The 12,064-nt window shown below is 48.4% G+C and overlaps 1 protein-coding gene across 1 annotated transcript in view; it reads left to right on the top strand.

Annotated features, from left to right (window-relative positions):
* Nucleotides 1–584: 584 nt before the first annotated feature.
* The window catches only part of Kcnk10 (potassium two pore domain channel subfamily K member 10), a 126,865-nt gene continuing 115,385 nt past the window's right edge, over nt 585–12,064 (top strand). The window contains exon 1 of the mRNA XM_004635111.1: nt 585–1,075. Coding sequence (XP_004635168.1) covers nt 1,024–1,075 — 52 coding nt within the window. The 5' untranslated portion in view covers nt 585–1,023. The remainder of the gene's footprint in view (nt 1,076–12,064) is intronic.

Below are 12,064 nucleotides of genomic sequence, written 5' to 3'. Positions count from 1 at the left end.
CGGGAGAAGCAGGCGCGGGAAAGGACTGGAGTCCAAAAATGAAGTGACAAAGGCCGGGGAGGAGGCGCCGGGGGTGCGAGCTGGAGGGGAGGTCATCTCCGAGGCCCTGGGCTGCGGCGGCCCGTCCTCCGCCTCCCGCAGAGCCTTCCAGGCAGCCAAGCGTGTCTCCGGCTGCAACTCCGCGGAGCGCGCTGCGGCCGCCCGCAAGCCGCCTGTCTGCCGGCCGTGCCAGTGAGTAGCAGCGTGTCCACCGCCCGCGCCCCGCCCGGCTCCCCGCCGCCGCCTCCGCCCTCAGTCTCCAACCTCCGGGTGGGCAAGTCCGCCGCTGCTGCCGCCCGGGGCCCGGCGCCTCCCGCCCGCGCCCAAGTCCTCTGCGCGCGGCACCTGCGGCGCGCCACCGGGAGGGTCCCCTTGCCGCGCGCTCCCTCGGCGCCGCGCCACCCCTTCGTCCAATGGCTTTCGGGGGGTGGGGAGTGGGGGGCGTCGCCCGGGGGCGAGGAACCGCGGCTGGGGTGGGGCGTGTGCGCCCTGCGCTGCCGAGCCAGGCTGACGTGCCCGCCGAGCGCGCGTCCGGGAGAGTGTGCGGGTGTGTGCGGGAGAGCGAGCGTCCACGCCTTCGGGGCCAGAGAGATACTGCGGTGGGCTTCTCCCGAGCCTCGGCCTTCGGCTGCTCGGTGCCCAGCCTGCCCGCGCCGCGTCTGGGAAGCTGCTCGGCTCTTTCTCCTGGCCGAGCCTTCCCCTCCATCCTTTCATCCACCCCTCGCCCATCTTACTTTTTCTTTGACCCACCCGGCTGCAGCCAACCACCCCGGCAAGCGGTGCCCACGCCCGGGTGGTCTCCAGTGCTTCCCTACACCAACCTCTTCCCACCTGTCTTTCTGTGGCGTTCCTTTTCGAGCCAATCCAAGGCTCACCCTTCCTTGGAAATTGTTTTGCTGGACTGCTCTATCGAGGCGAGCACAGCTCGAGGACTTAATTATTATTTTGATTCTTTTCATTCCCTCCCCTCTGGGCAACGGAGCAATGAAATTTCCAATCGAGACTCCAAGAAAGCAGGTGAACTGGGATCCTAAAGGTTGGTATTTCCTACGTCTGGCAACCCTGCCTCCGGCTCCTGTGAGCGAGCGAGCTAGCAAGCGAGCGGTTCCAGGAGTAGGACACCCCTGCTCCTGCCACCTTGTGTCCCGAGGCTGGGAAATGCGCCTGGGAACCGCAGCGCCGGTGGGAGGAGGGCGGAGGCAGCGTGGGTTCGGAGCCCAGATAGCGCCTGTCATTATCACATAATCATTGTCCCTTTTGGATTCTCTCGCGATCTATTTAAAGATACACCAAACCGGCTGTTGGGTTTGAAATTGCACCTAGTGTCGCTGTCTGCTTTGGACTCTGTGTGTGTGTGTGTGTGTGTGTGTGTGTGTCCTTTGTTTCTGGTGATCTTTGTCTCTCAGGCAGATGGGTGCGGTGCCTCCCCTTCAGCCCTTAGAGCCGCGCTGCTTGCCTGGGTGTCCTCAGTGGGAAAGGTTTCCTGGCAGCAGGCAAGGCTCCGATCTGCAGGCAACTGTCCCTGGGGGTGGCCCCACTCCTGGGGCATGCGGAATAATGGTGCCCTCAGGGCCTCCCGAGTTGTCCTTTAATCGTGTTACTACACCCAACAAGCCGCTAGTTTGGGTGTAGTTTGGTCAGGGAGGGGTGGTTTCCAGGCGGGTGGAGCTGCGAAGGGAGGGCAGGCAGTGTGCCCCCAGCAGTCGTGTGGCATGGGCGCTTGTACCCATGTTGGGGGATCCGTCTGTGTGTGCCTAGCGTTGGCCACGGTGCCTGAGTGTTGGCTGCTGGAGCAGAGCAAGTTGAAAGCGCTGCCAGGTGTGACAAGATCGCTAAGGCTTTCCCTTCGCGTGTGTGGAGGCTGAGTGGAGCTGGGCATTGCCTCTGTGTGTGTTGGAGCTGAGATTTGTTTACTTGGGGGGAAGGTGTGTATTTAATGTCCTTTAGGAGGAGTGCGCTTCTTCTCTAGACTGAAACAGTCTTATGAATCCATTTGTTGTTTGTTTACTTATTGGTGCTGGGGATTCAACCCAGGACTTTCTCATTTAGCTACATTCCAGCCCTTCAACATTTCTTTTTATTTTGTGGCAGGATCTTAATAAATTGCCGAGTGGCTCAGGGAGGACTCAAACTTGCCATCCTCTTGCCTATCCAGAGTGCAAGGACTACAGGTGTGTGCCACCACACCCTGCTTTGGCTGTTGAAGAGTGAGAGAAGAGGTATTGCTCTTTGAAAACTCTGCAGCAGTTGGTCCGACGGTTGTGGGTTATTGTGAAGCTGAAAACTCTGCAGCGTGTTTTCAGCATCTTACATACAATCTAAACCTTCTATTTTGTCTCTGATCTTCAGAAATATAGAAATAGGCTTTTTTTTGGAACTCTGCAGGACCTATTTATCAAATACATATGACACACCCAGCATAGTGCTAGTCAGATGGGACAGACAAAAACTCTACCTTCTTAGAATTGACAACGAGGGAGATGTATGTAGATTCATCATAGAACAGAGAGGTACATAATTAGAATTTACATACGTTTCATGAACATCAGGGTTTAAGAAAGTGTCTAATAGAAGGGGTTGAGGAGGACCAAGGGTAGTGGCGAGGCCTCCCTGAGAGGACAGCTGTGAAGAGACTGGACTAGAAGTTAGCTCACCCTTGAGTAGGGGAAGGGCTTTCAGAAGAAAGAACGGCAAGCGCGAAGGCCCTGGGGCGAAAGGAGCAGGTGCATCTGGGGAATTGAAAGGAGGCAAGGATCAGAGTCTGAAAGTCTTGCTTAGGTGAGGTATGGGTGTGGGGTGGAAGGAGAATAGGCTGGAAGCCCTGAAGAGTTTTAAGCAGAAGAGTAGTTGGTAGGAGCTGAGTTCTAAAACAAAGTTTGTATGTCTATCATGGGTGTGGGAGACCAGGCTCAGTGGCCCTGGGGGCCGGTGTGGTGGCTGTGGGGATAGAGAAGGGCACAGGCTCCAGAGGATGTGAGTTCAGTGGCTTTTGGGTGGATAAGAGGAGCTGAACACACTGCAGTGTCTGACCTGGCAGCCAGGGCTGGAGCACTGTGTGGAGGGCTCAGGATTGCAGTCTGGAGCTTGCTGAGCTGGCTTCGTCCCTGAGGAAGCTGAGGGAGGGGCTGCCAAGTGGACACCTATCTTGGGGGTGCAGTACACATCCTCTGGGAGCTCCCACAGAGCAGGAGTACCATGGGGATGACTTTGTCATCCTGGCTTTGATTTTAAAAGTTGAGGTTTGTTTATGTATTTATTTGATACAGGGTCTTGCTATGCAGTTGGGACTCGTAGTGATCCTCCTGTTTTCAGCTTCGCTAGCACTAGGATTACAGGCATGTACCACCGTGCCTGGTTTGGGGGCCTGCATGGTGCACCTGGGGTTCTGGGGCTGGCGCAGCATGAGGTACCGGGGATCAAACTTGGGTCCTTGTGCTTGCCAGACAGATGCTTAGACCACCAGTCTATCCTCCTAGCTCCTGGCCTTGACTTTAAAAATACACTTCTGGCTGGGTGTGGTGGCACATGCTGGTAATCCCTGCACTGGGGTGGCTGAGGCAGGAAGATCGTTGCAAGCTGGAGACCAGCCTGGGCTACAAAGTGAGCTCCAGGCCAGCCTGAACTGCATTTGGAGAGCCTATCTCAAAAAGACAAAAAACAAAGAAACAAACAAACAAACAACCATCTAAACAAAAAAGAAAGCCAACAACAAAAAACCCCACTTCTGTAAGATCATCATGCTATATATTCACGGCTGGATGATAAATGCAGATGACAGTTTACAGTCTGATACGGTAAGGAACAGCCTACAAATAGTATCTACAGTTACAAGCTCCGCTAAAAATAAACAGAGCTCAATAAAAATAACAGCATTTAATGAGCCAGAGTCGCATGCCAGGTGTTTTACGTACATTATTCCATAAGTATTTTCACAATACTTATCTCATGGTGTTATTGTCTCACTTGATATTATATTTGCCATCCTGACACCAGTGCATGCTCTGACTTTGTGCAGGGCTGTTCTTAAAGACGGAAGTGACAATAGTCTCTCCTAGCTGGGGATGAAGGGCAGAGGAGGATGAGAAGAAAGGTAGCTTATTTTATATCTTTATAGCATTATGTGCCAGACACTGGCCTAATGCTTTTATGCATGCTGGTTTATTTAACCTTTGCAAAAAGCTTAGGAGAATGTACCATCCTAATTTTACAGATGAGGAACAAAGAGGTTCTCTAACATGTCCAAGGCTGCACAGCTACTAGGTGGCAGAGTGTGAGTAAAATATGGGCTTCTGAACACTTTTCTAGTGTTAAATTATTGGGACCCCTCACTCTTGCTCAGGCTCAGGGACTAGAGGTACTTGCTAGGAGGAAGAAAGAGAGGAGGCAGTAGTAAAGGAAGAGGGGCCAGAAGGGGAGGCAGAGAAGGAAGAGCAGAAGGCGCAGGAGGAGTGGGAAAGAGGAGGCAGGATCCATCCCAACTTAGGGCTCAGTAGCAGCTACACAGACTGGACACTGGACCTGGACAGACTTTGGTTGTTGTGTGTGTAGTTTCAGGTGTGCACACCGGCATGTTTAGCAGGGCAAGAAGAAAGAAGAAACTGGTGTCAGAGTGGCAAAGCAGAGGGGCTGATCCCATCCAGTGGTGTAGGCTGCTAACAAACTTGGACTCTCTGGTGGAGGTGCTTCTGAGTTGCCCAAGGAAGTTGTAATCCCCATGCTTTGCCGACAGCCCCCTTACCTGACAGCTTAATGGTGCCAGATGAAGGCGGGCTGAGGGCAGATGGGTTTGACTGCTCTTGGGTGGGCTTAGCAAAGCACTCTGAAGGGGTGACTGTGGTGGTGGTGGTGCAAATGTCAGGCCTACATAGAATGCAGTGAGTCTCTGGTGAGCTATGGCCTTCCCCCTAGGGGCAGATCTGAACCTCAACAAAGAGCTGCCGTCAAGGGGACCTACACAAAGGTGAGTGGGCACAAAACCTTAGAGTGCAGAGCAGAATTTCAGGGCATTTCCAGGCACTAGGATCACTGAGTCATGAGGTTCTGCTTAAAAGAGATTGCTTACTGCTTGTGTAAGAATTTTTATCACCATCATCATCATTTTTGAGATGGGGTCTTGCTGCGTAGTACAGGCTGGCCTTGAACTCACTATGTAGCTCAGGCTGGCCTTGAACTCATGGTCCTCTTGCTTCAGCCTCCCAAGTGCTGGAATTGCAGGTGTGAGCCACCATGTCTGATATTACTATACAAAGAGCTTTTAAAAACCAGTGAGACTAGTAAACAGTATCCCCAGGGCTAGAGGCAGGCAGATCCATACAGTGTGGAATCTCTGGACTTGGAGGCAGAAGAATTAAGCTGTACAAACAGCTATAGCAATCAGTAGCTGTTTGACTTGGGGCGCTTGCCTCCTCTCCCTGGGCTTCACTTTCTTCCTGAGCTGAAAGAGGTCACTGATACTGCCTTTGCATCTCTTTGACTTTAGCGCTTCATCTCCACCTCTCCTTAATTGACTTTTAGGTGTTTTGGCTTCTTTCTGGCCCTTAAATAAATCACACATGCTTCTGTCTCAGGGCCTTTGAACTTGCAGTTTTTGCTGCTTCTAAGGAATGCTTGCATGGCTGGCTCTTTTCCACCATATGGATCACTAGTCAAATTGACCTCATTAGCGAGGGCTGCCCCGGCCCACCTGAAGACCTGTCAATTTCTGTTGTACACACTTGTTTTCTTGCCTCTTGTCATGCTCTGGAACCATCTTCCTTGTCATGTGTCCCACTTGATGCCAGCACTGTTCAGAAGTGAGTGAGCTCCACACACAGGGTCTTTCCCTACGGCGCTCAGTGGCACATTCTCAACGCTCTAGGGAGTGGATGGCACCTAGTAGACGCCCAGTGACCCTTTGCTGGATGAAAGGATCAGAAAGGATCAAAGTTTCTTTGCTGCTGGTAGTTCCAGGATGCCTCTAAGCTACAGACGGTAAAGTAGTAAGGCAAAAGGAATAATATCCCCAAATAACGTGAACCAGAAATGACACTGCTACTCACGCTCTTTCATGGGTCTTTGAAGTCTTCAGAACAATTTACCTTCTTTTGTCCCCTCTCACTCACAGTGGAAGGACTGAATGGGAGTGAGGTAGGTGTGGATCAGTGGCTCATCTGCCCTGGCACAGATATGGCCAGATTAGAATAGCTCGTGTTAGCTAGCGGAGTGCGGCTATTCTCAGGTACTTTAATCCACTTAAGAAAGAAGCAAAACCACAGAATTGGAACTGGAGTTTTTAAAAGCTACCATTTTAGTGCATACTTTTAATTCACAATTCCAGAGAGTTCTGCATCTTATCTGTGCAGCACCTTTCAGTTTACAGAACGCTTTTTACAAATGATCTCATTTGTTCCTTAAGTAATTCTATTTTTGTAGATATTAGAGTCTTAGATTTACCTACAAGTAAACTAAGATATAGAGAAGAGAAATGACTTCTTTGAGGCCCCAAACTGTTAAGAGTTAGACTGGGGGCCAATCCAAGTCTTATGATATATACATCTGTGACAATTTCCCTCCAGCTTTCCTTACTTTCAGTCTTTGTTCATTCCACACTGTCCCACTCTTTCGAGCCAGAAGGTGTATTCAAAGAGGTTTCTTCTTCTCCTTCTCCTTCTTCTCCTCCTTCTCCTTCTTCTCCTCCTCTTCCTCCTCCTCCTCCTTCTCCTCTCCCTCCTCCTCCTTCCCCTCCCCTTCCTCCTTTGTATTTGGTTGTTACAGGGTCTCACTAGGCAACTCAGGCTCCTAGTGATTTTCCTGTTTTCAGCCTCCCCAGCACTGGGATTACAGGCATACGCCACCATGCCCAGACTCTGACCCGCTCAGAAGAGGCATGTGGTGCAGGGATCGGACTCCAGTCCCTGCATTTGCCTAGCTTGCCTAAGCAGGCACTTTAGTCCGCTGAGCTATCTTGCTGGCCCCTCAAAGGTTTCTTGAGATATTTAGAAGAAACAATCCCTCTTTTGATCAGTGGGTCCTTACAGCAGGTCGCACCTACACAGGCTGATGAGTATCTTACCCGTGAGTCAGGGTGTGAGCCCTTGGATTCCCCCACTGCTGTCCTGGCAAATGCAGGTTGTCTTCTCTTGTAAGTGGGAGCCATACTCAACCAGCTAGATTCCATAAGTGCTGTTTTTATTAATGTGTTTCCAAACACACATTTGTGTTGTGTAGATTTTCTGGAAAGAAAATAATCTATTTTTGACTTAATATCCAACTTTCAGAAGATCAGCATTCCAAATGAGATTAATCATGTGTCCAAATCATTACAATTATCTTAGAAAGTACAGAGGAATGACGTTCCAAACATTTTCTAGGCCAGAATTTGGCTTGGAGTTCTTTTCCACCAGTAACTAAGGGGACTTCATCCCTTTGTCAATCCTGCAATCAGCAGGTGGAATTAAGCCTGGGCAGGTAGGCTTTGTTTGCTTTTTCATCTTGTTTCCAAAACATCTGTGTTTGGCTTCATTTTAAATCAGGTGTATTAAAAAAATACAATGCATTCTTGCCTCAGATTGGGAGACTTCCACTACAGCTGAAATATGGTGTAGATTATATTTAAGATTGGCACAGTGAACAACTGAAGTCCTTTTTCGTTTTAGTCTATAGGGAGTTGCAGAGAGAGGGTTTAATTTCACATAGCCTACTAGATTTGGATTTGGACAGTTCCTTTGATGGGAGCACACAGGCAAAGGAATGAAAGGGACCGTCTTTCTATACTCTGATGCTCCTGGGAAGGGCACTTAACGGGCGAGGCCTGGACAGGGTTAGAGCTGGTTAGGGCCTGAGCTTCGCATGGTTTGGTTATGGAATCTACCTAGAGAGGCCTTACATGTGAGGTCACCATGTCTGTTACACCTGCCTGGCTGGTTTCTCTTGGTAAAGACCCCGGGCTCTGGTCCTATGTGCACTTGCAGTGGTAACTTTGTGGTTTACCTGTGTCAGGCTTTTCACTATAACGCAGAATGGGGAAATAAAGACCTTGTATTTACTTTCTAGACAAAGTTTGAGATCTTTTCTTTTCTAATCTTGGAGAAAGGCTGAGAGCAGAAGCATTGGTCAAAGAGGGACTGATTGTGGGGCACTGTCTTCTCTGTCTTGGGCATTCCTAGGCTCAGGGACGGAAAGGGCTGGACATTAGAGGTTGTGGAATTGGGTAGGGTTTTAGGGGATTCTAGTTTCTACTACCTAGAAATTTTAGTCTTATCTCCCCCTCTTTCCATGGAGGGTACTTGAAAGTAGAATGGAATAGCAGGAGACAGGATTGGAGAGGAAAATGTAGGATTTGCTAGCACACATAGCTAGAGGATCACAGGCAGCTTCTCCTTTGTTCCTCCCTCTCTACTCCATTTCTACAGAGTTCTGATCTCGGTCACTATTTCTCCTACAAAGCATCCTCATTTTCCCCCCATTTAGCTACCCAGGGGTGGAAGTATTTTTAGTTTCAAAAAGATACTTGAAGAGACAATGAGATTTGCTTGGGTGACAGAGAATTTTGAAGTGCCTATGACCTTTTCAGACAAGCCTACAGTGCATAGAAGCCAGCAACAGTTTTACTACCAGGAAAATGAATTATGTGCAAGCAGGCCTGGAGGTGCCTAGAATTACAATACATCAAATATTTTAGCAGGATGAAGGTAAATAGTATAACTTACTAGCTCTAATGTAATACAGACCTGACAGGCTGAATAGAGATGTTTGGTTTCCTGCGTGATATTTGACAATGGAGCATTCACCCACTTTGTCATGCGAGACAAGAAGTCAGGCACCAAATGTTTAAGAAAAGTGGATGTGAGAAAAGGCTTGGGGAATGAGAAGATTTTATCTATTAGCTTTTTTTTCCTGTGCAAATTGAGGACAGTCTAGTTTTCCTCATTTTAGATATGCATCAACCTGGGTTAACTCCTGGATTCTATTGGTTGAAATAGTACTTTAGATCAAAGCTATTCTTTTGTCAGGGCTGGCCAAATAGCTCAACGGATTAAAGCACCCACGCCCAGTCTCAATCGCCTTCTAAGGGCCACGGGGGGTGGGGGGATGGGCAGAGAGTTTGATCCCTGGCCTGCCATGCTGGTTCTGCCCCCTGGGGCAAGCTGAGACAGCGATTGAGATTGGGCATGGTGGCATACCTCTGTAATCCCAGCACTTGAGAGGCTGTAAACAGGCGGATCACTACAAGTCTGATCTATGCAATGAGACCCGTAGACCCTGCCCTAAACACACACACACACACACACACACACACACACACACACACACACACACAGAGACATACACAGACACAGACACATGCTATTCTTTTGTTGTTCTTTTGAACAGGGTCCTACAGTGTAGGTTAGGCTGACCTTGAACTCAGTGTATAAACCAGGCTGGGCTTGAACTTGCAGGGATTCTCCTGTCTTAGTCTCCCAAGTGCTGGAATTCATGGTGTGTGCCACCATGTCAAAGTCCAGAGGTGTTCATTTCTAATGGAATTTGAGGTTAAATGAAAACAGTTAGGATAGATCTGGTTCAGCATATATATTCTTTCAGTTTCTTGGTAGGTTACTTAACCCACACTCTGGGCAAGATGTTATGCTCTGCAGAGTGCAGAGGTTCATGTCAGGAGGATCTGAGTTCTAGGAGTGGCTCTGCTACTCATATAGAAAAGGACAATGGAGCAGTTGTTCACTAAAGTCTCATCCTTCTCTGATAGTCTTAGGTCACGTAGGTCCTAATTTGATCTACATATGTTGATTTCTATATGTTGATTTGAACAAGTTGCTTCATGTCTCTATGACTTGGTCTCCTCTTCTGCATGATAGATAAAAGTACAATTAGAATGTCCTTGGTTTGTTATGTAGATTACAAGGTCTTGCTAAGTTGCTCAGACTGGTCTTGAATTTGCAATGCTCCTGCCTCAGCCTCCCAAAGTGCTGGGATTACAGACGTGTGCCACCATGTCCAGCCTGTTTGACTTCTTTTTAATGGCACCAATCCCATCAAGAGAGCTCTACCCCAGGATGGTCATAAAGGCCCTATCTCCCACTATCATCATTTTGGGGGTTGGAATTTCAGTATATGGATTTTGAGGGACACGAGCTTTCAGATTATACCATGGTGTGAACTTGGACAGCTCACTTAACCTTTCTCAGTCTTTTTTTTTTTTAATGTTAGTGGTAGCTGATTTTATTTATTTATTTATTTATTTAATTTATTGGTGGAACCGGGGATTGAACTCAGGCCCTTGTGCTTGCCAGGGAGGCACTTATTCCACTGAGCCATCTCCCTGGCCCCACCTTTCTCAGTCTTAGTTTTCTCCTGGGTAAAATATAAGTCATGGTAGACTGGGCATGGTGGTGTGTACCTGTAATCCCAGCACTTGGGAGGCTGAAAACAGGAGAATCACTATGAGTCTGATCTACAGAGTGAGACCCTGTAAACCCTGTAGACCCTGTCCTAAATTCATTAAATAAATAAATATCATGGTAACACTTTATAGTTGCTGAGATGATCAATTGAGAGAAATATGACAAGATTTACAACCTATTAAATTCTAGACTAGCACCTCCCAAAATGTAGTACACGAACTAGTCTCTGTGAATGTTCTGTGAGAAAGAAGTGATTGCCGGGTAGGTCTGCAGGATGACATACACTCAGAATTTTTTGGAGTATCCTCCTGTAACTTAATATGTGACTGTGTTGCCGTGTAACAAATGATCCCAGTATCTAGTGGCTTCAAGTGATGGTGAGCACTTATTGTCTCCAGGTTCTGTGCTGGAGAAAGAGCTTGACTGGCTGGTCTGGCTGGGAGCCTCTCTAGGGTTGGGGCTGCTGTCCTCTGATCACTTTGCTGGGGCTGGAAGATCTGCTGCCTGGATACTGCAGACTATGGAGGTGGTTTTGATGCCAGTGTGGGGTGCTGGTGTGGCTGGTGTGGGCCCAGAGCAAGGGATTCAGGAGGGGACAGGGCAGGGCTGGCGAGGCCTTTTGTGGCGTAACCTCAGGAATGCCATGTTGCAGATCCACCACGTTCTCTTCATTAGATGTGAGGCAAGATGCTCAGTGTCTTGCATAGAGAGAGGATTGGGGTAAGTTAGCCTGCTTTGGAAGGGAGAAGAGTCAAACAAATTTGAGGACATATTCTGAGATTTTTATTAGCATTTCCTTCCTCCTGTTTATTGAGTAGGTACTAAGTGCCAGGCACCATGGTGAGGGTTTGAGGGTCATTATCTCATAGGGTCCTCTTTATACTAAAAAGAACGCCTGGAATTATTATTGTTCTGTTTAAACAAGTTGGTCAAGAAGGCTGAAGCCTATCAAGGTTATGTAAGGGACCCATAGCTACCTGGCAGGGCCGTGATGTAACACAGGTCTTCCTACCTCATGTCGCCTCTGCCTCAAGTGCCTCTCACGGACAAACTTCAAGGACAGAAATCTGTTCCAATTTGTGCAGCCCTACACTTTCCACTTAACCGCAGAGCCACGACACATCCATCTCCATCTCCCTCTTCTTTCACCCACTCCTGGAAATGTTGTTCTAGAAAGGCCGCGAGCATGGCGATGACTTACATAAAATGTGGGTATATGTTCCTGTACCAGATCCCAGCATACCTACCACTCCAACCTTTTTGTGTTGCTTAGAGATAAAAGATATCCATGAGCCTTTCTCATGTGGGCATCATGCTGGATACATACATTAAAGATTCACCCAAAAGAATCTTTTGATATATTCTGCTTTTCCTTACTGCGACAGCAGAGGATTGAGTGTAAACACTCACGACCCCTCTTCTATTTTTCCAAACACCTTTCTTTCTTTCTTTCTTTCTTTCTTTCTTTCTTTCTTTCTTTCTTTCTTTCTTTTTTTCTTCCTTCCTCTTTCTTTTCTTTCTTCTTCCTTCCTTCATTTCTTTCTTTCTTTTCCTTCCTTCCTTCCTTCCTTCCTTCCTTCCTTCCTTTCCTCCTCCTCCTCCTCCTCCTCCTCCTCCTCCTCCTCCTCTTTCTTTCTTTCTTT

The sequence above is a fragment of the Octodon degus genome, unplaced genomic scaffold (assembly GCF_000260255.1).
Source record: "Octodon degus isolate 3935 unplaced genomic scaffold, OctDeg1.0 scaffold00070, whole genome shotgun sequence".
NCBI lineage: Eukaryota > Metazoa > Chordata > Mammalia > Rodentia > Octodontidae > Octodon > Octodon degus.
This window is presented reverse-complemented; position numbering and strand designations above follow the sequence as displayed.